The sequence below is a fragment of the Sander vitreus genome, chromosome 1 (genome assembly GCF_031162955.1).
Source record: "Sander vitreus isolate 19-12246 chromosome 1, sanVit1, whole genome shotgun sequence".
Classification (NCBI taxonomy): domain Eukaryota; kingdom Metazoa; phylum Chordata; class Actinopteri; order Perciformes; family Percidae; genus Sander; species Sander vitreus.
The window spans coordinates 36,585,964-36,611,931 of NC_135855.1; the positions used below are offsets into that span (position 1 = coordinate 36,585,964).

Genomic DNA, 25,968 nt, shown 5'->3' on the forward strand with positions numbered 1-25,968 from the left:
TGTGATATACTGGGTGATTTTATCTCTTTATTATTTAAATGAAACCATCTGAGAACTTTAGAGGGGAAATTTCTCTTCGGTGTAACTGTACAACAACTCAGAAACATCTGAACGAGACACAACTAGACACTGATGTTTTTTTGTCGCGAGCCAAAAAATGTTGGGAACCACTAGTTTATTCTTTAACAATGTGTTGTATTTTAAAAGCTTATGACATGTTTTTAATGTTAAACTTGAATCTGAAAAGGGACTAGTAGCTAACTTTAGTTGTCAGATTAATGTTTAGTTTAAGATAAAGTGACTCAATGCAAAGGGAAGTCTGGAATACACCACTGCCTTTAAATGAATAAATGTACAAAAATAAATATACATATGTATTTTTAAAGGTTTAATGAAAAACAATAGGACAAATAGGAAAATAAACTTTCATTAAAAATGGTTCTGATACTACAATGTTCAATTAGGATTGCACTTATATTTTATTTAATTCCTGATGATGTTTAATAAAATCTCAATGTCTGCCAAAAGTGTAACTAATGTGAATGTAAATGATTAACCCTGGAAAATAAAAGCATCATCATGTAAAATGGAGGGTTTGCTGTCATCTAGTGGTTCAGTCCTGAATCTCCATCACAGAATAAACAAATCATACAAAATCCGAATAATGAAGAAGTAGAAAGACTTGAGTTTATGTCATCATGTAAACTGTGGCAGAGTGCTTTATATATGCACCTGTAGAACATTGATTGATCCCAAAAATCAAACATTGAATTTCCACTTCCTCTATTAGGTTTTGTACGAATTGAATATGAAAAAAAGCTTTTCAGAAACTGAGTTGTTTTTTTTTATTCCTTTTGCACGTCTGTCTTCTTGAGGCGACGCTGCAGCAGGTGCACAAACACAGCGATATTCACAACAAACTGCATTAAGCCTATAGATGAAATGCCGTAGTTCACATACAGGAAGCCGCCAGCAGTCGGCCCGACTGTGCGAAGCAGAGCTTGGACGGATGCACACAGTCCCATCATCGTGCCTGAGTACAAGAGCAAAGTGGGTTCAATAAACAATTTAGTGATCTGCATTTTCAAGTCAGTTAATCGTCAGTTTCTGATATGAGGTGAGCCTGTAGTTTTCAGATTCTTTTCTGTTTCGGTTTGTACATGCAAATGGACAAAACAGAAGCAAATCAAGAAAACATCTTCATTAATTTGACAACACATGCGCAGCATTTAGCAAACGTGCTGCAAATACACACAACAAAACCAAATACATAGACGCGCTGCAAATACAGAAACGATGCTAAATGAAAAGCACGCAAACCCCGAAAACAAATGCAACAGAAAAACGCTGCGTCCAGTTTACAGTTTCTGGCGGCCACCGTAGGTTTGGGTAATTTTACACCTCACACTAAAACATCAGATATTTTGTAAGGTTGCACTTCTTTCCCTCCTTTTGTTTTAAATAGCTATAATCAGATGCAGTCACGCATTGAGTAGTCTCGCATTGCCAGGCGTACGTTGTGTGGTTGCTGTGAATGTCGTTTAAGCAGAAAAGCAGGATGACTTCACCTGTGTCGGAGGACGGTACGCTCTTGGTGAGCATGCTGTCTGTGATGACATTAAACACACTGAGAGAAAACACCATCGGGATGACGATGAGGCAGAACTGGAACACATTCTGCATGTAAGCCTGCAGAAAGAAAGAAATATCTAAATAAAAGTATTCAACTGAGGAGTATTTTCATTATAAACAAATGCCAATCACTTGAGCCTAAAGAAAGAATTCTTGTAGATATGAACACATTAGAAATTCCTCAAATTTGATAAGCTGTAACCAACACATATTTATATTAGCAGCATGGCACTATAATCAATCGTCATATGTCAATGTCGGTCGGTTCACCACTTTTGTCCAGACTTAAATATCTTCGACTATTGGTTTGATTGCCGTGAACATTTTTACACACAGAGGATGAAGCCTAACGACTATGGTGATCTACTGACTTTGACTCTAGCGCCACCAGCAGGTTCACACTTGTGGCTTAAAGAGGCGCTATGCAGTTTTGGCCATTTATTCGCTGTTGTCAAGCTTTTGCTCACAGGTTTCTCTATAGAGCTCCCCCTACAGCTTCAGAATAGATATTTGGCAGCTCCTATGTTTACTTGTGTCTGACTCCTCGCTCGGTCAGTCTACCGTTTCCTCTTTCTTTGTTCTTTCCGACAATGCTTTCCTAGCTTTCTGTTTCTTTTTTTCCGGCTCAGCCATGACGATAGTGTGAAAAACTCCATCACTACCTTGTTAGCCGGATGGGCGTATGTGTGCAGTGCCGTGAAGCAATTTGTTACATCGCGAGATCTGATATTACAGGATACTTCTTGGATCCTCCAGCTGAACGTTGCAAGGGTTTTTCCGCTCAGAGGCGCCAGGGGGGGAGCGAGACGACCACCATTCAATTCGAAAAAAGTCACATAACCATTCCAATGACTCCGAAGCTGTTCAGTTAAGGTAAATTAAGCTAAAAAAAATAGCAATAGTTCCCCTTTAAAGGGAAATGTTTAAACAACTATTGGATGGTTGGGGAAGAAATACAAAATGAAGGAAGTTAGGAAATAAATGAATTAAAAAAAATAGGACTGAAAAACAAGAAAAAACTAAATTGTTTCATTGAGCTGAAAAACAAACGCTGTTTTTCAAAGATCCTGAAAGATGGTCCAGTAAAATAACAACTTTTCCCTTTAAAAGACCAACTCTAAAAATAAATGAACTGGAAAAGCATCTCTTATCCAACCAGCATGCTCAATTTTTTTTTGTTTTAAAGTGCTCATATTATGCTCATTTTCAGGTTCATAATTGTATTTACAGGTTGTACCAGAATAGGTTAAAGGACAATTCCGGCGCAAAACGAACCTAGGGGTTAATAACAGAAGTGTACCCACTCTGTCTCTCTCTGGGACATGTTTTCATGCTAATCGAATGTGTTTGTAGCTTGAAAGAAGCTAGCGCGGACCGCTGATTAGCTTACAACGCTAGTATTCGGGGCACAGGGAAAGTAAAAACAAATCGCTATTTATACCAGAGTATGAGGGCGTGCCACGCTAGCAGCTAGGCGAGCATTATAACGTGTGTTACAAAATGACGCCCGTTCGTCTCCGAAGTAAAGGCTGGACTACAATAGAGCTGTTTGGAGCAGTTTGTGAACAGTGTTTTTTGTTGGAGATGGTGAGTCCCTTTGGGGTGGACTTTGGGCCTTTTGACTTTGTAAACCTATAACGTGTACAAAAAGATGTATAACACAATAAAGGAAAGGGGAAAAAGCCAAAAAGCATAATATGAGCACTTTAAAACAACAATTTTAAACACCCAATGTATTGTTGTCTATCCCTGCAAACAATACACTTGTTTTAATAAACACATAATGTACTTTAAATACTCCCCAGCTCTGGTGCGTGTGTATGTGTGTTTTTTTGTGTGTACCTGAGCCAGTCCCACCAAAGAAGAAACTCCGATGGACAGAAGCAGCAGCGAGTTCTCAGAGTATCTCGCTGTCAGCCGACCGATCACTCCTCCCTGAACAACCTGAACACACATCCAGGTTTTATCTTACAGTCTGATATCATCATGAGCTGCAGCCTTTAAAACATACGTAAGTCACTGAAATCACAATCAACCTCTCTTGTCTTTCAGTCTGTGTGACTCTTACCATTGAGGCTATGCCAAAATAAGCCATCAGATAGCCATTCTGCTCAGGTTGCAGCTTAAAGAAGTCCATTGCAATGATGGAGAACATCACTTGAAATATGCCTGAGGGAAGAGAAGAGCAATTCTTTCATTTGATTTGAGTTTCAGTACTTCAATAAAATGTCCAAAGTTGTTTAAATGTAACTCCTGTGAACCCACACTGAACAGACCGTTATTACTTATGTTATTTTTCTTACATGTTCCAGTCAGATTTATGAAAGTGGCCTCTAAACACATAGTCTTAAATAAACAGTTATTCAGACATAACAATATATTCAGTCTAATAGATCATCATGAAATTGAAGTGGGAGGCCACACATCAGGCTGTCACGATTTGTTGATTTATGTATGAAAGAGTTGGAATGGAAAGTGATAAATATATTGAAGTAAATACATTCCTGTATCTTTGATCAAACCTTTTCTCAGATGAACTCTTACCTGATGGCAAACCTGCAACTATCTTCACAAGAAAAGTCCGCTTCACACCTGGAAACTTCATCAGTCTTGTGATCTCTCCCAGGTTGAATATTGACTTGCTTTTGTTTTCACCTGTAGTAAATTCAAGAATAAAAGACCAAAAACTGATGTACAAACAGCCTGATACCTGCCAGATTACATAATCTCTAACTCAAATTTTCAAACCCTACAGTAGGATTTAAGAAGCACACAGGCTTTCTTTCATATAAAATAACAACTTTTCCTACCAAAACTAAATGAACTGAAAAATCTTCTCTTCTCCAACCAGCAAGCTTGATTTTTTTGTAGCACAATTTTAAAACAACAATTTTAAACACACAATGTATAGTTGTCTATCCCTGCAAACAATACACTAGTTTTAATAAACACATAATGTAGATGTACTGCTGTGTCTAACTCTTATTATCTTACAAATATTACATTTACATTACATTTGTATTAAATTCAAACCGTGCATGTCACATTTACACAGTTACACTAACAAGAACAACAAAGAACTAGATCAGTATCAAGTTAAGTTTATTTTTTTACTGTATATAGAAATTTCTTGATAGACAAAGACCCAGCCCGAGCTTCCTGAGAAGACGAGAAAAAACCCCTGGAAGAGGCAAAGTCTCCCTCGGACAGCTGGTAAAGATCCAAGAGCACATTTAAAGTTTTGTCCCTACAATGCTTAATTCGGACAGCATCTGGACTTTACTGGTGATTGGTGGGGGATGGGACACCTTTAATCTGTCTCCAGTTGACAGCTTGACTTTCTTTATCCTCTTGGCCACTCTGTTGCGCTGTTTTTCACAGCGGTGCCCCTTTTTTATGTCAGCCAATTCAATCCTCACTTTTTCAGTCTGACTTTTGTACATGTCCCTCTCTGCTGTTACTGCCTTCAGCTTTTCTTTCTGGTCTCTGACCGTCACCTGGCACTGTAGGAACTGCGCCGCTACCTTTGTCAGTTTTTCCAGCAGCTCCTCACACCGCTTCTGGGTTTTCCTCAGCTCTTCAGTCTGGGCGAGGAGCTCTTTCTGTAAGGACTCAACCTTCTGGAGAGGCACCTCTGGGCTGGGTTTTTTGAGCGTGTATGGTTTTTGTTGGATTATTAGTATTTTTTTCCCTATTTGATCCTCAAGAGCACGTAACCTTTTGGTCTCTTTGAGCTTCTCCTTCTGTGTGTGGAGCTCTTCCACACACTTTCGGAGCTCATGCCTCTGGACTTCTGCATCGCCGTCTATGATGCCCCTCTCCTTCTGAAGTGTCTGGTTCTCCAGCTTGAGGAGATGGATTTGCTTCATATGCTCTTTGCACTGACTGACCCTCTTGTTCATGGTCGATTGCTGGTTGCTGATCTTGTCACGCAACTCGGAGGATTCATTTTTGCAGCGCTGCAGCATGTCATTCAGGCCGTCTCGCTCTTTGATCACCTGGTCCCGTCGTTCCTTCAGGTGTAGCTGCTCGGCCCTCTGGGCGACAGCACCCTGCTTCACCGACTGCAGCTCTGTCTTCGTGGACTCCAGCTCCTCCTTTTGGGCCTCAGTCTGCTTGTGTAGCCGCCTCAGGTCTGTTTCCTTGATCGCCATCTTCTTACCCAACACCGACAATTCATTCTTGCAGTGCAACAGTTGGGTCCGCTGGTGGTCTCTGTTCTTGATCACCTTTTGGATTTTTTGCCGCTCTGCCTTGAACTGCTCAGCGTCAGTCATCAAAAAGTCTACTTTCTTCCTGAGGACCTCGTTTTCCGTCTCGAGGACCTTGTTTTTCTTCTTCGTGCAGAGATATTCCCGCTCAGCATCGGGAAGGATTGATGACAGTACATAATGGTGATAAGCTGACATGGGGGCGGTCTTATGCGAATGTTTGTCATCGGTGTCGCCTTTCTGAAAGCCCTCCATCTTTCCTGTTGATTTTCTACAGAGTCACACTGGGTCTCAATGAGATTTGAAATGTAAAGGTTTAGTCTCTTGTCACCTCTGCATTGGTAAAAGACCCATATTATGACATGACATTCCAACAGAATGTGATGTGATAAAGAACACACATTCTATAGTTGAGTGGGGCATTCTATTCTTGGGCACACACACGCACACACACACACACACACACATAAAATAAAATTTGAAATCTGTGTACCAAAAACATTGAGGGAAGTAGTTAACTCCAAGTCCCAAGGTGCATTACAGCAAGGAACATCCAATCACAAAGCTTACAATTCTGTAATGTGCTCCACTATAGTTTACTTTTGGATTCTGGGTCAATTTTTGGATGTATTCAGTAACTATGGCGCCACATTTTGTCCACATATCCAATGATCAAACCTCTGATTGTGGTATTCTCCATTGTAACAGTGGCTGAGGCTCATGGATATTATAGAACACCTTCCATGCCAAAATAATGGACAAAAGAAATTATAAAAATAATGAAAATTGGTAGTCATAACATAAACCTTTCTGTTTTTACTGTAACAGAGACAGAGTATTCCTGGTATTTACCCAAAATACAATTTTTTCTTCATTTTAACAATATAAAAATATTGTAAATAAATCTTAAAAAACATCGGACATTATTTTTTACTGCAAAAAGGTATGAGGAATGTGATTTTGGTAGGACTTTAACTCCTACTTCCTAATGCCTGTGTGCTATAAGCCTTAAAATAGTGTAGAGACGGAAGTGTGTCTTACTCTCTGTGTTGGTTGTTGGACCTTGAGCTTTGGTAGTTTTGGGGATGAACTTTAAAACCAATAGTAAACTGAAGGCACTCCCCACAGCACCAACACTTGCAGTAAATGTCTCCCTGAGAAAGACAAAGTAAAAGCAGAGTTAGGTGGACAAATATTTTGGACATTTTAGGTGTACTATAGATATAGTATACACTGTACATAGCCTGGGAAAACCCTGACGAACTTCTGGTAAATTTGAGATTTGCTCTGCAAGTCAGTCTGGCCAAGAGCCCATTCAAGGCCATTTTCAATTTTTCCAAATCGAGGCACCAATCACAACCGTTGACGCGGGCTTTACACGATGACGATAGCGCAGCGACAGAAAGCAGCTTTTTGTTTACATTCAACATAACGGCCAACGAAGCGCAGTAACCCGTTGATGCCGCTGTCACTGCTACGTCACCCGGATCGTTGGTCTGATTGGTTGAAGGACTATCCAATTGCGCCCAGAGGCATTTGAGCGGCGTCCGTTGGTGAAGCCCCTTTGGAAATGGGCTGTGAATGAACCTTGCCCAGGCCCACTCTCAGTTGCAACTGAGAAGGGTCTGGTGTCAACCAGGCTAGTGTATACATTTACTCTTTAAATTGCTGTTTGAGCAAAATACTCTTTTTAACCAATAATATGTATGCATTTACAGATTTGGCTACACATTTACAAATCTGAATACCGATTTGGAGATTATTTTTTTTACTACACATTTACAAATGTAATAAGGCACACACGGATTCTTTTACACATTCACAAATGTCAGTACATATACAGAGATTATTTCACACATTAACAGATCTGATTACACACATGAATAGAAATACAGTTGCACACCTCTCCACACACATGGCAAATAGCTGCTACAATAATGGCCCCATACAGGGGCAGCAGCATGTAACAAGGTGTCTAAGAATTGGTGTCTTACTTTAGAGAGAGACATTGGCAAAGAGAGTGGAGCAAAGAGCTTCCAGTGTGTAATCAGAAATAACTGGAACTAGTGCAGTGTATCCAAGTGCTCAAAAAACCAGCCACCTGTCATTATCTATGGGACTTTTTAAACCCTGGCCGCCTGATAAAACCCCCATCCACCTCCCCATCCTTCAGCACATCACACGATGTAAAGTCATCGTACACACATACAGTGACACTCACCCATAGCGTGTGTTAAGATGGCCGCCCAACGTGGAGCCAGCTATCATACCGACGCCAAAACACAGACCTAGTTTGGATAAAGCGTCAGCCCGTTTTTCAGGTTCTGAAAGGTCTGCAACGACCATCTGAGATGCTGCAGACAGGAGAAGGGGGAAGAAATAAAAGCAAGTGAAACTGCATCCATTTTTAGGATTATGAATAAAAAATAGAATTAGGATAAAATGGTATTTGTAAAAAGTAGAGTAACTTTGAACTATACTAAATATTTCATGGTTTCTGCATGCTGCTTGTAATATGCATTAACACTTGAAATCACCTATATTTAGCTCACAGTCATAATCCAGGCAAATACTTCTTATGTATTAGTAGTAGATGTAATAGTATGCAGTTAGATTGTTAGAAACCATTGACTGAGCAAGTAACGTAAATGTGAATATCGAATTTTCTAAAGTAAAAGCTTGAACATTGCTCAGTAGCAGAAGGGAGTGTCTTAAACGCCCAGTTGTTAATGTTTCACCATACTTATGCTCAGAATATGGATATGATGGCAATATGAAATTTGGTATGAAGGGGGGGGTTCTGTTCTTAACACTGGCCCTAATCCTCTCTGTCATGATTACAGACTTAGTTAAAACATAAAGTCAGCAAAGCAAGAAATGCGGAAGGAGTAATAAATAAATAACAACGAGTGATTAATCTAGACTAAATTATAATCTAGGTTTGAAGTTTAAAGGCCCAGTGTGTAACGTGTTAAGTTGTTCATTATCAAAATCTGTGTTGCCCGTTCACAAACTTGTCCTTTATTCATGAATATTTACCACCACCATCAATTCCAAGTATTCCTATTGACTTGACATTTTACATTTGCATGAACTGGGGTAGACGCTCCATATTCATGCTCCATCTTGAGATACGTTAGCCGGTAAGGGACATACAGGACATACTGCTCTGCCTTTCGCGTTTTCGCTGTCACACGATAAACTCACAGATGCTGCTAATGCTGCTAATGGGTATCGTAGCTTCCCGGACCCGGCAAGTTTGAAGAAGGAAACATGGAGGAACACAAGTATTCAAAATCGAAAATTTCAGGAACAGGAGTCTTCTTCTTCTTCGACCAGAAAAAGAAAAAGGATATTGAAAAGAGCAAGAGACTGGCTTTTTGAAGCGTGAAGGCTACCGTAGCTGTAATACGTACTTTGAACTGCGTGGTGCGAGAGAGTTGATTGCGATACATGATCTCAACGCTAGATGGGAGAAATTCCTACACATTGGACCTTTAAAATGTTGAACTGAGTGAGCAGCAGAATTGTAGATGAGTGGTGATTACCAGGTAGAACGTGCATGAAGACTGTGGGGAGTTTGTGGATGAACAGCATGGCAGGACTCTCTGCTATGGCCAGCAGCAGAAAGAAAACGACTGTTGCAGAACACGCCAGAGACAGAGCTGCTCGTGCTCCGAAGATATCTGCAAACCTGCAGACAACAACAAAACCCAGAAACCAAGTTTGTTTTCTGCCACAAAAAAACAGTGTAGGTACCTCCATGTGCGTCTGTAAAAGTAGCTATAACAGACACTTTTATATGTTGTTCTTACCTTCCAAACATAGGACCCCCAATCAACTGGATTACACCGACCATGGTTTGTAAATAACCCAACCACAAGGTGTCGAAGCCAAGTTTCTTCGCCAAATACTAGACAGACACATAATTAAAACACATATTTAAATTCACACAATCATGTGTAGCATGTTAACATGCTTAGAGCAGGTATTATCTAGAAACCAGATGAATTTCTTGCCAGGTAAGAAAACCACCTCTACCAGTCAACACATCCAAACTGTGACTTTATTTGGGTGACCATCGTTTTTTTCTGGATATCATGTATATTATGGCAACATTCATGTCATGTCATGCGATGGAAGATAGCGATGAAAAAGATTCTTGGGTGGAAATCAATTTTCTCCCACACCCTCTGCAGTCAACTACACGGTCACAGTTGGAAAAAGCTGTTCAAGCATTTTATTTTAGAGAATAGAAAGAGAAACCTTATAACCTATATATGATTGGTCTATGTTTACTGTACTGGGATTCTGCTTTTGTTTCTCTGGTTACATCATTAAATTGTGTCATATGATTTCCATTTCTGCCATAGTTCCTTGCAGCCTCTAGTCCAAAGGTAATAGTGGTCACAAGACTTTACAACAGTCTACCCAAAACAATAAACCACCTGGATTTGTCCAGTTTATCCAAGCCCCTTTTAAAATACCTTATTACATATCGATCATTGACCAATGTAGCCGAGCAGACAGTTCTGACATAGTCTGCATTCTGAGTGTAGCCTATTGCTTAAAAACAAAGGTGGAAACTGGAAAGTAACTAAATATATTTAATTGAATACTAAACTTTAGTACCACTTATAGGTAACTGTACCTTACTTGAGCTACTTGAAATAATGACTTTGCTAAACAATAGGCAGCTGCTGATGAACACAGCTGACATAACCCAAACCCACAATATGAATGCTTTTGCACAGTGGTTCCCAACCTGGGGAACAGGGACAGGACCCCCAACATCTGTGAGATGAATACCAGTATAGGAAATATTTTTTGCTAAACAGATAAATGCAGTTAAGCATCTAACCAGGAGTGCAAAAAGCAGAGTTATGTAAATATGTACATTGGCAAAATACAGAATAAACAGCTAAGGGGTAGATACACACTACAGTATGAACAGTGTGTTATAAATTTGCTAAAATTATTATTCAAAGCCAAATATTTGTACTTGTCTTAAAACGTGTTTGGTAGGCCTATTAGGTAGTCTCGCTTTGCCAGAACCTCCTCCAAAGCACGCTAGGTGTTAGGACTTTTATTTTGTATAGGATTTAAATACAGTATGGCTACTTCCTCCAGCACTGAATATAATTAACGTTATATAACTATGACATAAGCCAATCTAACTGCAATAATGAGAACTTTTGATTAAGTCAATGTAAGTATATGTTGCTGATAATACGTACGCCTATGTACATTTATTTAAGTGCATTTGTGAATGCAGGACTTTTACTTGTAATTAAGTATTTTTTAAATGTGGTATTGAAGGAACTACCCCCAACTGAGGATGTGAGGGTGCTGCTGTAAATTAGTGAAATTGCAACAAAGACAACTACTGTTAACGTGTCATATAATACACATAATCACTTTCACACTTCTCATAAGCATGGCCATTTGTCAATAACAACATCAGTGACGCGTCCTTGCGTTCATGACAGGCACGGAAATCTTAGCTTCCTGCTCTTGCCATAATAGAAATACTTACAGGGGTGACAGAAAACTGTAAAAACATCCATGTGATATCCAAAGCAGCGATGAGGTAAACGACGTGAATAATTTTCATCCTCTTCGGTTGGTCTGTAACGTTAGCCTGGGTGGGAGCTGAAGCTCTGGAGGTTTCATCGGTTGTTTCTCCTCTTCGACTCATTTTGCTTCATGTAGAAAACACACGTTAATGTTACCGCATAGAGTTCAGCTAACACAGTCGGTGGGCATCAACCTGCGAAACACAGTACCCTTTGACTCGGTGAACTCTCACATAATCTAGCTAACCTGTTAGTTGTACATTGGAACTGAACAAAGAGACGACCGGAAGGCGTTAGAGTACACGTTAGCACTAAAAAGTGTAATTCCATATGTTTGTTTATGTTAACGTACATAAACGTCTTTAAATAAAGTTCCGTGGCCCGGAAATTGGGACGTTTTCTACAGTGATGCATTCAATATATCCTACTTTGATTGTACTTTTCGGTTTTCTCGCTCAAAGCACATGGTTTTTGTACCTTACTTAAGTAAAAGTTGCAATACTACAACTCCAAAGTAAGTATCCTCCAAGTATTCACATATTTTACATGGTGAAAGTAGCAATACCACAATTTAAGAAAACAAAATAATAGTTGACAAAACGTACCCTAAATTAAAAATGTGCTCAACGTATCAAAAGTAAAAGTACTTATATGCAGCTGAATGGCCACTGCCAGTGATATATCCTACTTCTGGAATATTGATGCATGTAAACTATATGTTTGCCAACATATAGCCCAGTTGCAAGGGCATTTGAGCAGTGTAATGTCATGCCTTAACCTGGATGTTATTTCGAGTTAATGGATGATTGAAGTGGGAATCATCACAGTGTAGATCTGCTTAACGAAAGGCAGTCTCTTACCCCCTCTTGTGGTAGAATGCGCTGATACTACAGATGACAAAACAGTTCCAATATTCATGGATAACATCTGGACCCAAATACTTGCAATTGCATTCTTTTTTGGCCAGTAATTTTATAATGTTATGAAGTATATGTGATTCACACCCTTAGCTACAATAAAGTCATCAAGCAAATCTACAAACATAAATAATGATCTATATTGTCCTTAAATGTCTTATGGATACTAAATGCATGTTCTTGCTCAGCATGAGTGGGAGGAGGAGCGAGGTGAAATTGGAGACAACCCACTGCTGATGAACACAGCTGACATAACCGAAACCCACAATGACCCACAAATATGACTGCTTTTGAACAGTGGTTCCCAACCTGGGGGACAGGGACAGGATCCCCAACGGTAATGGGATATGAATAGTAATACCAGTACATATTTTTGCTAAACAAGAAAACGCAGAAGCATCTAACCACAAGTGTACAGTCATACAGTGGTAATATACAGAATAAACAGCTAAGGGGTAAATAGGCCTACACGCTACAGTATGAGCAGTGTGTTATGAAATGCTAAATATGTAATTAATTAGAAAACGTTAATGTAACCTTTTTGGGCAGGGAAAATCATTCTTATTTTGAAGTCCGTGAGCGACCTCCTCTCGGAAGCCAATTTATTTTACTAGGATGGCGAAGGCATGGGGAACTATATGCGTTAGAAAGTTCCGTTACAGTCAGTCTTCGGCTGTCATAAATAAATAATGACTGACGCAAAGCTCAAGTGATGATCCGTGTATGTTCTCTTAATACATCCCGGTGGTGCGAGACGTATGGGTGTGATCTAGCGCCTGCGATCTACCATAAGGAAGGCATGACCCGCCCCCTCTGATTGGCTAGTACATGGTGCCTTCGTTGGTGGGGTTGGTTAGGTTTAGCTAAAAGGAGTGGGATTGGTTGAAGTTAGAATGGTAAACCAATTAAAGACAGAGTCAGTCAGAATAGGGCGGGACATGCCTTCGCCATCCTGGAAAAAAAAAACGTTTTGCTTTTTTTTGGGGGGGGGGGGATACTTGCATCCCGGAAGTATGCTCCGATGTGATATCCTGTCCCCTCTGTTGTGTGTGTGGGGGTTGTCGGAACTCAACTGACTGTCAGATGAGGATCTCGATTCATCCTTTTAAGTTACATTTTTCTCATTTTTATGGCATGTAGATAGCCGATACCACAGAGCGACAATGCAGATTCTCACTCCTCACGTTTACTGGGCTCAGCGGCATGGAGAGATTTTCCTCCGGGTGGAACTGAGCGACACAAAGGTAACGTTAGGACCACAACATCCAACTGGCTGCTTTCAGCTTTAGCTAACTCACAAAAACCTGTCGTTTACTGCTCAAGTGCGAATGTGTTTAAATGTCTTTAAACATTATGATGTTAATGCTGTGTTGGGTATTACGTAACGTTACTCCTGTAGCGATACGGTTAGCATAACCGTTAACGTTAGATAGCTATCTTAAGTGATGCTGTTCAGTAACGTTAATAATATGGCTAACTTGACCTCTGACGTTTATTTGTGATGGCCAGAAGAAAACTAATAATACACATTTGTTCTGTGTTCAGAAAATGTATTTATGTTTTTTGCCGCCTAAATAACATTCAAACGGGTAACGTTATACGTTTAATTTCTGTCTTCGTAGTCATAAAACGCTAACGTTAAATGCTATGTCCATAGTATATCTACGTGCATGTCTGTTTAACGTCACTGTAATGTCGTAAAAAAAGTTGTTGTCCAAACTAACACTATAAAACATAAATGAATTAATGGAGAATAACAGTTGAAAATGACTTCCTTATTTTGTAGGTACACTCCATAGTTCAACTACGACAATACTTCTGATATTATCAGATCAGTCAATCAATTTCAATTTAACAATGTCAATGTATTTGAAATGTCAAATCATATACCATAATATTCCAGTTAAATGTTGAGCAATCCAAGATACTAGCTAAGCCCAGCTCAATTTCAAAATGCACTAAGATGTTTAATGATTTTTTTTGAGCCAGTCAAACCCTGTAGTCAGAATTATCTATATTTAGTCAGTTTGGGTGGGTTATGTCTTCACCTCATCACTGAGTATCTAACCGACTACTATAATTTCATTCTGCTGACCGTGTGTTTGCATTAGTAACATGAAATGCAGGTTCCCCTCCTCTCCATCCTCGTCCTGCATCTGTTAGACAAATGTCTTATAAAAGATGCATGGCCTTTCATTGTTGTTATGGATCTTATTTAAGCCTCTTAGGAGAACTGAAACAGGCTGATAGAAGAACACCTGTCATGTTGAGGGCTGGATATCTTAGAATTTTTTTTGGGGATTTGTGATGCCAATACCGTTACCGGAATTTTGACACTGGTTCCTGAACGATCCTTTTTTCAATACCAATTTTTTTACTAATCCATTTTAACAAAAAATAACATTAAACATTACGGTACAAATCCTTTTTTCTCAGCTCCTTTACACCAATGTGACACTAACTGTAGTTGATCCTTTCAACATACAACACACACAAACATGGTTCAAAATTAGCACCATCTACTAGCTGGTAAAATATGTAAGTGGCTGGTAGATTTGCTTCACTCACCAGCCAGAAAAACAATGGTAATCTATTGAGTGGCTTGTAAAATTTGAACATTCACTAGGCATTTGGCTGGTGGAAGAAAAAGTTAACTTTGAACCGTGCACACAAATGAGCACAGTCTCTTAGATTTACGTCTTCAGCAGGAACCAATGGGCTTCGGCTTTAGTGCAGCATAAAGGGTAGGGAAGTCTCTAAGTATTGAGAGACTAGCGCATAACATTTGTTTTGATCTTTTCATGGGATTTATTGACAGCAAGACATTATCGAATATTACCTGACTTATCCTTTAATTTTTGATTGGTTGTGATGGCTGCCTTTTGTGTTTTTTAGAATCTTGACATCAGCCTGCAAGAAAACAACACACTTCAGTTCAGAGGTTAGTATTATCTTCATTGCTGCATGTAAAGAGGGAAAATATGTTAATAAGAACCATTCAAGACAGTTGCACAATGACAATTTTGAAGTGAAACATTCTAAAATATTCCAAATACCTTCACATTATTTATGACATCTGTCATGACAGCAATTTCTGTATGAAACACATTGTAAAGCCTAATACTGTTATACTATTAAAAATATAATCTTATTGTTCCACAGCACAGGGCCATGGAGCTAAGGGAGATAATGAATACAAGTTCAGTTTGGAGTTCCTGGAACCTGTTAGTCCTGAGGTATTCATCTTTTATTCATCTGTGACTAATAAGTGGTGAAATCCATTGTTATATCGAAATTAGTTGTTTTTGCATCATTGTAATACGATTTAAATGAAATGCCAGAGTGCACAAGGTCAGCTATTGATTTGATTTCCCACAGTGTCTGGTATTAACTTACAGATAACTGGAAATAAATATTTTTAACAAAATAATGGCATTTAACTTAAAACGCAATAAAGACCAACCATTTTATTTGTCTAGTTTTTAACATATTCTGCCAATACAAAACTTCTGCACAATAGCACATTTCATCTAATTTTCCTTTTGCTATTCAGATGAAAAATCCACAGTTTTATCATAACTGTAGCACAGTTTCTTCTTGTTTTCTTCTCGGGTACAAAAGAACGAACTGTTCACACAACAGCTACTCACATTATGTCATTTCCTTTTGTGTCAAAGTAAAAAAAACAACCTCATATACATTTTCTAATACTTTGTTTTCAGATCAACCATAAGTCCACCCAGCGTCAGGTGGACATCAAGATCAAGAAGCAGGAGGAGCGCTGGTGGGACCGGCTGACACTGCAGGAAAAGAAGCCTCTGTTTTTGGCTCCGGACTTCGATCGCTGGCTGGACGAGTCCGACGCAGAGATGGAGCTTCAGGCTAAGGTAGGAAATAACAAATAAAAGACCACTCTGATGAGACTAACATTTTGTCTACCATGGAAAAGGGTTTTGACTGCTAATGCAAAGCTGGCATGAGTCGGTTGTGAACGCAACCAAATGTAGTCTTTGGGCGTTTTCACACCTGAAAGTCCGAACTAAGGTCCGGACCAAGGTTCATGTTTTTGTTACATTGTATACATTTGATCCGGTAAGTTTTGGTTTCACACTGCAGTTATGCAAGCGCACTAAAGATCTATACGTGACAAAACTACATCCTGCCGTCATCACATACGTGAGCTGCGTCTCCAGATACTTATAACCGATTGGTTTTTAGACGGGCTTCCCCGTCCTCTCGTATCCTCTCTCTGTGTCTGAGTTTTTTCAACTGACTGTTGCTCTCCCCCACTGACTGCTGCTCTCCCCTAGCCTACTGCTGCGGCTCTTTTGGTTTTGTTGTGATGTTGAGAAGCAAAGACACGGGAACTTTCTTCCTGGAGCATTTATTCAGAGACAAACGGAATCCTACACTGTACATTTACTACCACTTAACAAATAAACTGCTGATGTATTCTCTGCTCTGATAGCCGACAGCTGTCTGCTCTGAGCACTGACACCGTTACTGTCTCTCACGTACACATAAGCACTGAGCTATTCCTTATAGGAGCTTCCCCGGTCTTGTAACACAAGGAGAGCCTGCCAGACTTCTTGTATTTGGTCCGAAAGTCCGAGCCATCCAAAAAATGCTTTCACACTATAAACGAACCGGACCATGGTTCAGTTTGGTCCGGACCAAGACCACCTCTTTTTATCGGACCACAATTTAGGTCTTTTGATCCGGACCGTGGCCCGGGGGAGGTTTCACACCTGTAATTTTGGTTCGGATCAAACTGAAAAGTCTGAAAGTCCGGACCAAATGAGGTATGTGTGGGTAATCTCAAACCTCAAACAGGTTTTATGGGATTATTATAGTCTCAGTTAGGACAGTTGGTGCAGCCAAGAAAAAAAGAGGTCTGGGTGAAGCTACATTTCAGCCTGTTTTTTCTCCTCTTGCCCACAAAAATTAGCATTTCTCATTCTGGTCTAGCATTTAGGCCTGCACGATAAATCGTTATAAAATTGCGATTTCGATTCACCCCTGTTCCCAATTTAATTTTGAAATGACTTCGATTTATTTATTTATTTATTTTTTTTTGGATTTATTTTTTTTCTCCAATTAATTTATTGAAAGCATTTGACATTGACATGTTTTAATTATGTTAAGACATGTTCAAGGAGTTCAGACAGAGCATTCATATTTTGTTGATGGAAATCCTCAAAAGTTATTCTTTTGGTTATTTTGTAGACGCTTTAATTTTCTTTAATTTCCCATGGGATCAATAACGTTTCTTATGGGGCCTTTCTTATTTCAAATTAGCAGTTAAATAAAAAAACAACACTTTATAATGTTACACTGTGTGAATATCACTAATTGCTCTACAAACTGCACTAGTTTGTTAATGCACACTTCTGTGTAAATGTATTCCTGTAATGTTTTGAGAGTTCATCATTTACATTCACTATATTAAAACAAGTGAAGATTGCCATACTGTAAATAAAAAACACAATGAAGAACATGTTTGGTCATTGCAGAGTGAGATTCTGATGATGTGATGTCTTTCAGGAGGAGGAGAAGATTAACAAGATAAGTGTGGAGTCAAGAGTTCGTAAAGACCGTGAGTCACGCTGAGCTCTTCACCTGCAAATATCAAAAGCTCTCAGAAATGTTTCTGATATGAGCTGTCATTGATTCAACATGTACTGTCCTGTAGGAGGAGTTTTAGCGACGTTAGCATCAGTTCATTTGAGTTATTTTCTTCTGTCCCTCAGCATACCTCGGGCTGAAGAAAGGCTACTTGTTTATGTACAACCTGGTGCAGTTCTTGGGATTCTCCTGGATCTTTGTCAACATGACGGTTCGACTCTTCATTCTTGGTCAAGGTTTGTAAAAAACCAACACTTGTGAGTCAATGAAGTGATGTTTATATCCAGGTAATCTGCCACAGAAAGGCAAAGTTACTTGCAGAGAATAATTCTGACTGGCCAAAGTAAATTATACGTGTCATGTTAATTAAAGGTTGTGCGACCACAGCAAGCTTCAGTCTTATTTTCGTAGTTTGGGCCGTAATTCCTATCGGCCATCATTTTGTTCTCACCAAGTTAACTGTTGAGGTCTGGGAGCACATCATCATCGCCACAACCAAGTCCAAAGGGGCGAGAAACAGTCAGACAATCAGACAGGTTGTAAACAAGCCAACAGTTTAGCCAGTGTCAGTAGTAATCCTTCATTGCACAGGAAACCGGTGTGCTCACAACTACGGTATGTATGGTAGGTCAAAGTTAACGTAGGAAGTCCGTCTGTAAACTGTGATATTTACAACGGACAGTTTGAGTAATAATGTTACTGTTCGCATTTGTTTGCTCTTCCAAATAAGTTGTCTAAACTGCAGGTTTGTTTACAACCTGTCTGTTGTCCTTATGTTCTTATATGTATTTTATGTCATTTGAGCCTGCCCTGGCAAGACAAATTTCTGTCACTCGAGACAAACAATACAGTTTTTCTTATTTTATCTTATCTAGTCATCTGGCTGCTCGTGTTTTGTGTCATGTCTGACATTTTTTATTGATGTGTCCATGTTTCTAGAGCTCAGCTATTAGCTTGGTGAGTACAGAGTTTAGGGCTGCAACTAACGATTATTTTCATAGTCGATAAATCTGTTGAATATTTTCTCGATTAGTTGTTTGCTCTATAAAATTTTAGAAAATGGTGAAAAATGTGGATCAGTGTTTCCCAAACTCCCAGGATGACGTCCTCAAATGTCTTGTTTTGTCTACAACTCACAGATATTCAGTTTACTGTCACAGAGGAGAGAAGAAACTAGAACATATTCACATTTAACAAGCTGGAATCAAAGAATTTTTACTTTTGTCTTAAAAAATTACTCAAACCGACTAATCGATTATCAAAATAGTTGGCGATTCATTTAAAAGTTGACAACTGATCGATTAATCGATGCAGCTCTAACAGTTATCATAACTGAGATGGCCAAAACTATGAAGATAAGAACCACAATAATGACTGAGTTCACCTTTTAAATCTCACTTTGAACAATTTATTTAAAGGACCTAAGTTGTGTATTTTTGTGTTTCAGTCTTACCTACTTTTGTGTACGTTACTGCCAACCATTTTCACAGACATACTGAACGTTTAATGACTGATTTTGCACTTTCCAGGCAGCTGCTATTTTCAGTTCAATTCAGTATGCCATAAACGGCTGCTTGCAGAGACCTGAAACCTGCACATCACATTTTATTTTTAGTCTCCTTAATGTCACTTGTATTGTTCTTGGGCTTTATTCAGTACATCACACGAATCTCTGTAAAAGTGAGAACAAAGACACTCGTGAACCAGTTAAGTACAAGCAGAATTGGCAGACTGTACAGGGAGTAAATAAAGATAATTAAAAAAAAAAAAATGGGAACAAAACAAACAATTGTACTGCTTAATAGCTTTTGAATTGTATAGACTAAATAATGAATAAATAAAATACTGTAATTAGCAATTTCTGGGTGAGTGTTAATGGAACACAAAAACATATAAACATAATTAGCACAACCGTGCAGTAAAATAAAACAAGCAGCAGGTCCAATAAAACACAGAGAGAGAGAGAGAGAGAGAGAGGTCTGTGTTTTTGTTTGTGAACAGCTATTCACAGATGAGCTCATTTGAATTGAAACAGGAACACGACCCAGCAGGGATTTGTTTTGCAAATGATGAGGATTATGGATAGTGGCTCATGCAATGTGCTGTTTAATTATGTCTTGTTTTTGTTTGCCACAGATTCGTTCTATGATACCTTCCACACCACGGCTGATATGATGTATTTCTGTCAGATGATGGCCGTGCTCGAGGTCATTAATCCCTTGTTGGGTCTGGTTAAGACTGGATTTCTCCCTGCCATGCTACAGGTAATACAGGGAGACAGTCACTTCTCATTGTACTGTGATTTCAAGCCTGATGACAAAAACAAAAAATATTTACTGTAAATCGTAAAAGGAGTATTCACATATGCGCTGTTGCCGAAAGTATGTGGACACTCAGACATTACACCCATATGGGATAGTTAAACATCTCACTGCAAAACCATAGGCATCAATCTGCTGATAGTCTCACATTGCTAAGCGCCGCACGGAGCCACAGTGCCGCTGCAAAATTGCCTCAGGAAGGAACTTGTTTTGGTGGAACATGTGAACGTTTAAAAATTGTTTTAGTCATGCGAGAGAAAACTCTGGATTTACCCTGCAGAGATCTGAGGAGCAGTTAACCATAGTCCTCATAAACCCACCGGAGTTTAAAATGCCAACACAAAGGAAGCGGAAGGAAACGGACATCTGGCTGAAAAGAGGTGCATCCGGGGGAATTTCTGGCAGCACCGGAGCAATCCCGCTCGATGGTGTTTTAAGCCCCCAACGTCTCCTTCCAGGCAGCGCTGCGACCGATGACTTCAAGGCACCTAACCCTAACCATAACCATAACCATTGCCTAATCGACTTCAAGGCAGCGCTGCGACCGTTGACTTCAAGGCACTTAACCCTACCCATAACCATTGCCTAATCCTAGTGAGACTTTGGGGCCTTAAAACACCGATAAACAGCAATCCCGGAAGTGGAACGTTGTGGATATAGACTAATCTGCTGATAAAGCAGCCTCCACTCTTCAGGTTTCAGGCTTTCCATCAGATGTTGGAACCTGGCTGCAGGGATTTGATCCCATTCAGACTCCAGCCAATCCATGCAACCTCACGTCTCACAGGCATAAATGTGTTTATTTACGCTTCAAGTCAAATATCTGCTTTCAGGTAGGGCTGCACGTTATGAAGAAAATATCCAAATGCCATTATTTTGACTGATATTGCGATTGCGATATGATTCACAATATTGGAGGGAATGATCATTTTTGCATCATTATTCTCATTTTCATTGAAAATTAAAAGATATTAAAATGATCAAAGTGTGATTTTTGCAAGGATCTGCACCAAACTGTAGGATAGGATTTGTAGGCTGCGACGTCTCTGCAACACCACAATACTTAATTCAGAATGGTTTGACACATATTTTGCCTTTAATAAATAGCGTGCCCCCCAGCGATTTGGATATTGCACTAGTCCATATTGCGATTGCGATAAAATTGTGATTAATTATGCAGCCCTACTTTCAGACCTGGAAGGCATTCATAGTGTTGCACTCAGTTATAAACATGATAAGTGACAGAAATTGTTATCCAACAAATTTTAAAAGCGACTTTGAGATTGTTCAAACGTTGCTTTGCCTGCGCAACCAACAGTTCCAATGGAGGTTACTGGCCCCTTAAAGGTGTTGGATGGGGTTGAGGTCAGGGCTCCAGTCATGTTCTTCCACAAAGTCTGAAAACCATTTTTTTTATTTAACCTTTATTTATTCAGGGAAGGTTCACTGAGAGGCAGCCTCTCTTTTGCAGGAACACCCTGATCACATTCACACACTTGCACACATTCATACCTGGAAGCTGCCCAGTACAACCACAGTCTGATCTGCTGGCCACTGAGCAGCTCCACTGGAGCGGTTGGAGGTTAAGGGCCTTGCTCAAGGGCACCTCAGTGGTGGGAATGAGGGAGGGACAAGTGCTGCTCTTTCACTTTCCCCACCCATATTGTATCCTGTTGGTCTGGGGATTGAACCGACGACCTCCGATTTCTTTATAGATGTAGCTTTGTGCACACGTTTATTCTCTTGTTGAAACAGGAAAGGGTTTTCCTCAAACTGTTGGAAAAGTTGGCAGATCACCATTGTCTACACCGTATGCTGTAGCATTAAGATTTGAGTTCATCTAAACTCTAGTGTGGTTAATCTGAGATCTGTCTTTATTGTGCTCTGTGATGTCGCAGGTGACAGGGAGAAACGTCATTCTCTTTGTTATCTTCGGCAGTTTGGAAGAGATGCAGAACAAACCTGTTGTCTTCTTCGTCTTCTACCTGTGGAGCACCATCGAGATCTTCAGGTCCACTCAGATCACCTTCCACCCCCCCCCCCCCCCCATCTCTGGTGAACATGTGTTGTTGCCTTCTGTAACATCAGCTCTTCCTTCTCCACATCAGGTACCCATTCTACATGCTGGCCTGCATCAGCACAGAGTGGAAGCTGTTAACGTGGCTGAGATACAGCCTCTGGATCCCTCTGTACCCACTGGGGACTGTGGCTGAAGGTTAGTGACTAGTTTACTGAGAAAATTGTGGCATAAACAAAAGTCGGGGGAAAGTATAAGGGGTACACATGTTAGTCGTTGCTGACAGTTTGTCGTTCTGTGCATGTTTCCAGCGGTGGCTGTGATCCAGTCCCTGCCCATCTTTGATGAGACGCATCTGTTCAGCCTCCGCCTCCCTGCTCTGCTGGGACACTCTATAAGCTTCTCCTACACTCTGCAGCTCTACCTGGTCCTCATGTTCCTGGGTGAGACATCCACTAACACACTGCCATCCTCTCTGACTCACCTTCTACATCTGACCAAAACAGCCAACTAAACCCTAACATTACACCCACAGGCCTTGATAATACCTTTTTGGTACGCTCACGCTGCTGGCACGCCTGCTATCAGGGTTTTTTTTAACGTTAGTTAACATTACCGGCAGAAACACAAGACGCGTTACTGCATAAAAGTAACGAAAGAGGCTGCTAATTAGTCAGGTCAAAAAGGTTGCTTACAAAATCAACTTTTGAAGAGGAAATGTCTTACATTTAAAGTGTGTTCTGTACGATAAAATCAAAAAGGTAATAGTTCGTAATCAGAATCATTTGGTTCATGTCGTTGATGAAAATATGAAATAAAAATGAAAACATCATAGTTTCCAACGGTTATTAATTATTTCAGGTTGTTTGTTAGGTTGTCTGAATAACAACCTAAATTTTTTCTTCCATTGAGGAAATTCAGGATGTCCGTTGATTTGTTATAATTGTAAAAGGCAAACTGGGACTTCATGCCCATTGGAATCTGCCATGCCTGTTGTGTTGTAGTTAGTTTATTTAATGTAAACATTTAAAGACCATTAAAGTGTTCCACGTGTTTTACCGTATTTATGACAAATTCCTTTCAATTGCCTTCATTTCATTACACCATAAAAATCAACTTGCTCAAGCTACAAACTTGTTCATCAGAGTCTAAAAGTCAAATCTGCTTTTGTTTTTGTAGTTACTGCCATTGGTATCTCTTTTAAGTGCACACTGATTAAAAAAACTAAAGGAGACATGGGGCCCTATTTTAACAATCTAAGCGCATGGCACAGGTGCGTTTAGGGCGTGTCCAAATGCAATAGGCCAAGAATTCACCTGAACACACCTCCCTGTAAGACCAGCACGCCCATGGGCCAAAAGATGGGCGCAGGTGCATTTGCTATTTAAACAACGTGGGCGCTAGACGGTCTTTAAATAGCAAAGACACTTGCGTCTGGCTTTGTGCAAGATAGGGCCCATGATGTTCACTGTGATGGATTACTTTACTAAACCAAGCATGCTCAGATTCTTTGCACTTTGATTTTCATAGTGTAATGAATTGAATAGAAGGTAGTGCCTGCCTGAAATGTAAAAAAACAAACAACTTAACTTAAACACTGGCCCGCGTTGGAAAATCTAAAGTATGTGTTTTTTTTTTAGCAATCGCACGCTACCAAGGGTATGCTTCTTAGGTTTTACTTTGTCAAATCATAGGGAAGCAGATCGTAAAATCTGACTGTATTTTCAGACAGGGACTTTCAGTAGTCCTGTGTAAACATGTCTCTGGAAATGGTGTGGATGAATTAATGAATTAATTGTGTAGTGCTGTGCAAACAGGGCTTTTTTTGTGTTTGTCTGCTCTGACAAAAAAAAAAAAAAAGGTTTGTGTAGCCATCCGATGAGACAAACATAAACTAGTGTATCAACGTAATGCTGACAGAGGTTTCTTCTCCTCCCCAGGACTCTTCTTCAATTTCCGCCACCTGTACAAGCAGCGGAGGAGACGATACCGCTCGAGGAAAAGGAAAGTCCACTAACTCACCAGCACTTTTATTTTCCACACACCCTGAACTGCCGTCCACATAAAGATAAAGCAGCTGTTTTCTTTTCCTCTTATTGCCTTTTTATCATCTTCCTATACACACACACACACACCTTGACCTGATAATGGAGTACTGGTTACCTTATTCCACCGCGTGAACTGTTAAACTTCTCCAGACCAAATCCTGTAAATCTTGTAAAAAAACTAACATCTCAACGACTCACTTTAGAACACTGTACAGGTTGATCCAGTGCTTCACTACTACCATGTTTATTCTCTTAATAATGTCCATAATTAATGAAGATTTACTGTATCTCTGTGTCTGCAGTCACTGTCTAAGGTTTTGTTATGACAGAAATATTTTATGGATTTTTCTGTTGATTTCCTTGTTAGGGTAACGAGAGAAGTGTTTACTTTATAAACATGTAGGAGTAATTTGTTTTAGAGTTGAAAATAATGCGGTTTAGGAAAACAATTTCCTTGTACAAACACACTGCAACAGATCAGCCATTTTTGCTTTATTTATACCTTGTTGGTTCAAAAATATTATTACCCTCAAAACTGCTTTTCAAAACATGTTTTAATAGTCTTTTAACCCAGTAATTACAAATCAGATCCTTCACAGTCAATATTGATTAACCTTTATATTTTGTTGTATTGTTGTTGTGTCTTAATGCAATTGAAAGCCAATACGGTTTTGATACTCTCTCTGTTGGTGTGTTTAAGGACGCTTCGGTCTCTGGGGAATGTAGAATTTTCTGCATTATTTTAAATACAAGAGTCTGCAAATGAATATGTTCATCTCCCTGATGTCCACGTTTGCTTGTTTTCGTCTAGGTGTTATTATCTGAAAAGCCTGTAAACAAAATGCTTGTTTTGTTTCTCAAATGTCAGAATGTATTTTAGAGAGAGTTTGAAAATTGTTCCTGCTTGCGACTGCATGAAGAGGCAACAATCTCAAGTTTCACGGCTCTGCAAGTTGAATGTGAACTTGTAGATTCTTTAAAAATAGAGATTATTTCAGATGCCTTTGCATGAAAAGACTTTGGCTCTTAACTATGAATCAAATTTAGATGCTTGTTGTTGTCAGAGGTGAATTACGAAAACTGAGCCTTTCCATTCACTGCTTTGAATAATAACAAAGCATGCAAATGACTGTAGAAAGGAATATTTATATCTGCTTACACTATCCTTGCTTTACTTAAATTTGATTGGTAACAACACACATTTATGACCTACAAATGTTTTTGTCCTGCGAAAGTGTAACTGTTTTTGTTGAAAGATGCAAGAGGGACATGGCTCAAAATCAGGATTTTAGAGTTGTTAACTGTGAATGATACATAATGAATCATGTAATGTGATTGTTTAAAACGCATAAAACTATTATGTGATGCTTTATTTTATTGTAATACTTATTCTGAACTTCTTAAATCTTGCCCCTGGCAAATACCCCCCCCCATATTATAATAAAAAAAATAATAATACTGAAACTAATAAAATCTTAACTAAAACTAATATTTTTTAAATAAGACAAACTAAATTAAAACGTGCAGACCCACTCTGGAAAACTAACTGAATTGAAAACGATGAAATTAAAATAAAAACCTATGAAAATACAAAACTACAATAACTCTGAAGCCCACACAG

The 25,968-nt window shown here is 39.4% G+C and overlaps 2 protein-coding genes across 4 annotated transcripts; one reads left to right on the forward strand and one right to left on the reverse strand.

Annotated features, from left to right (window-relative positions):
- Positions 1-373: 373 nt before the first annotated feature.
- slc67a1 (solute carrier family 67 member 1) lies at positions 374-13,076 on the reverse strand. The gene is made up of 11 exons (XM_078253904.1): positions 12,874-13,076; positions 11,380-11,545; positions 9,659-9,756; positions 9,392-9,537; positions 8,065-8,197; positions 6,885-6,997; positions 4,177-4,287; positions 3,701-3,801; positions 3,475-3,576; positions 1,569-1,689; positions 374-1,033 (listed from the first exon to the last, which is right to left on the reverse strand). The coding sequence occupies exons 2-11, from the start codon at positions 11,539-11,541 to the stop codon at positions 846-848; spliced, it is 1,275 nt and encodes a 424-aa protein (XP_078110030.1). The 5' UTR covers positions 11,542-11,545; positions 12,874-13,076; the 3' UTR covers positions 374-845.
- Positions 11,336-25,719, forward strand: LOC144520248 (very-long-chain (3R)-3-hydroxyacyl-CoA dehydratase-like). Of its 3 annotated transcripts, none has more exons than XM_078253923.1 (12): positions 11,336-11,433; positions 13,477-13,580; positions 15,232-15,277; positions 15,499-15,572; positions 16,059-16,223; positions 17,881-17,932; positions 18,087-18,197; positions 20,098-20,225; positions 22,181-22,293; positions 22,391-22,497; positions 22,611-22,742; positions 24,240-25,719. In XM_078253923.1, exons 2-12 carry the CDS (start codon positions 13,500-13,502, stop codon positions 24,314-24,316), a joined length of 1,086 nt encoding a protein of 361 aa, XP_078110049.1. In that variant the 5' UTR covers positions 11,336-11,433; positions 13,477-13,499; the 3' UTR covers positions 24,317-25,719. The 3 variants fall into 3 exon arrangements, with proteins under 3 accessions (XP_078110049.1, XP_078110054.1, XP_078110041.1); XM_078253928.1 differs by lacking the exon at positions 11,336-11,433 and adding an exon at positions 12,563-12,673; XM_078253915.1 differs by lacking the exon at positions 11,336-11,433 and having other exon boundaries at positions 13,348-13,580.
- Positions 25,720-25,968: the final 249 nt, after the last annotated feature.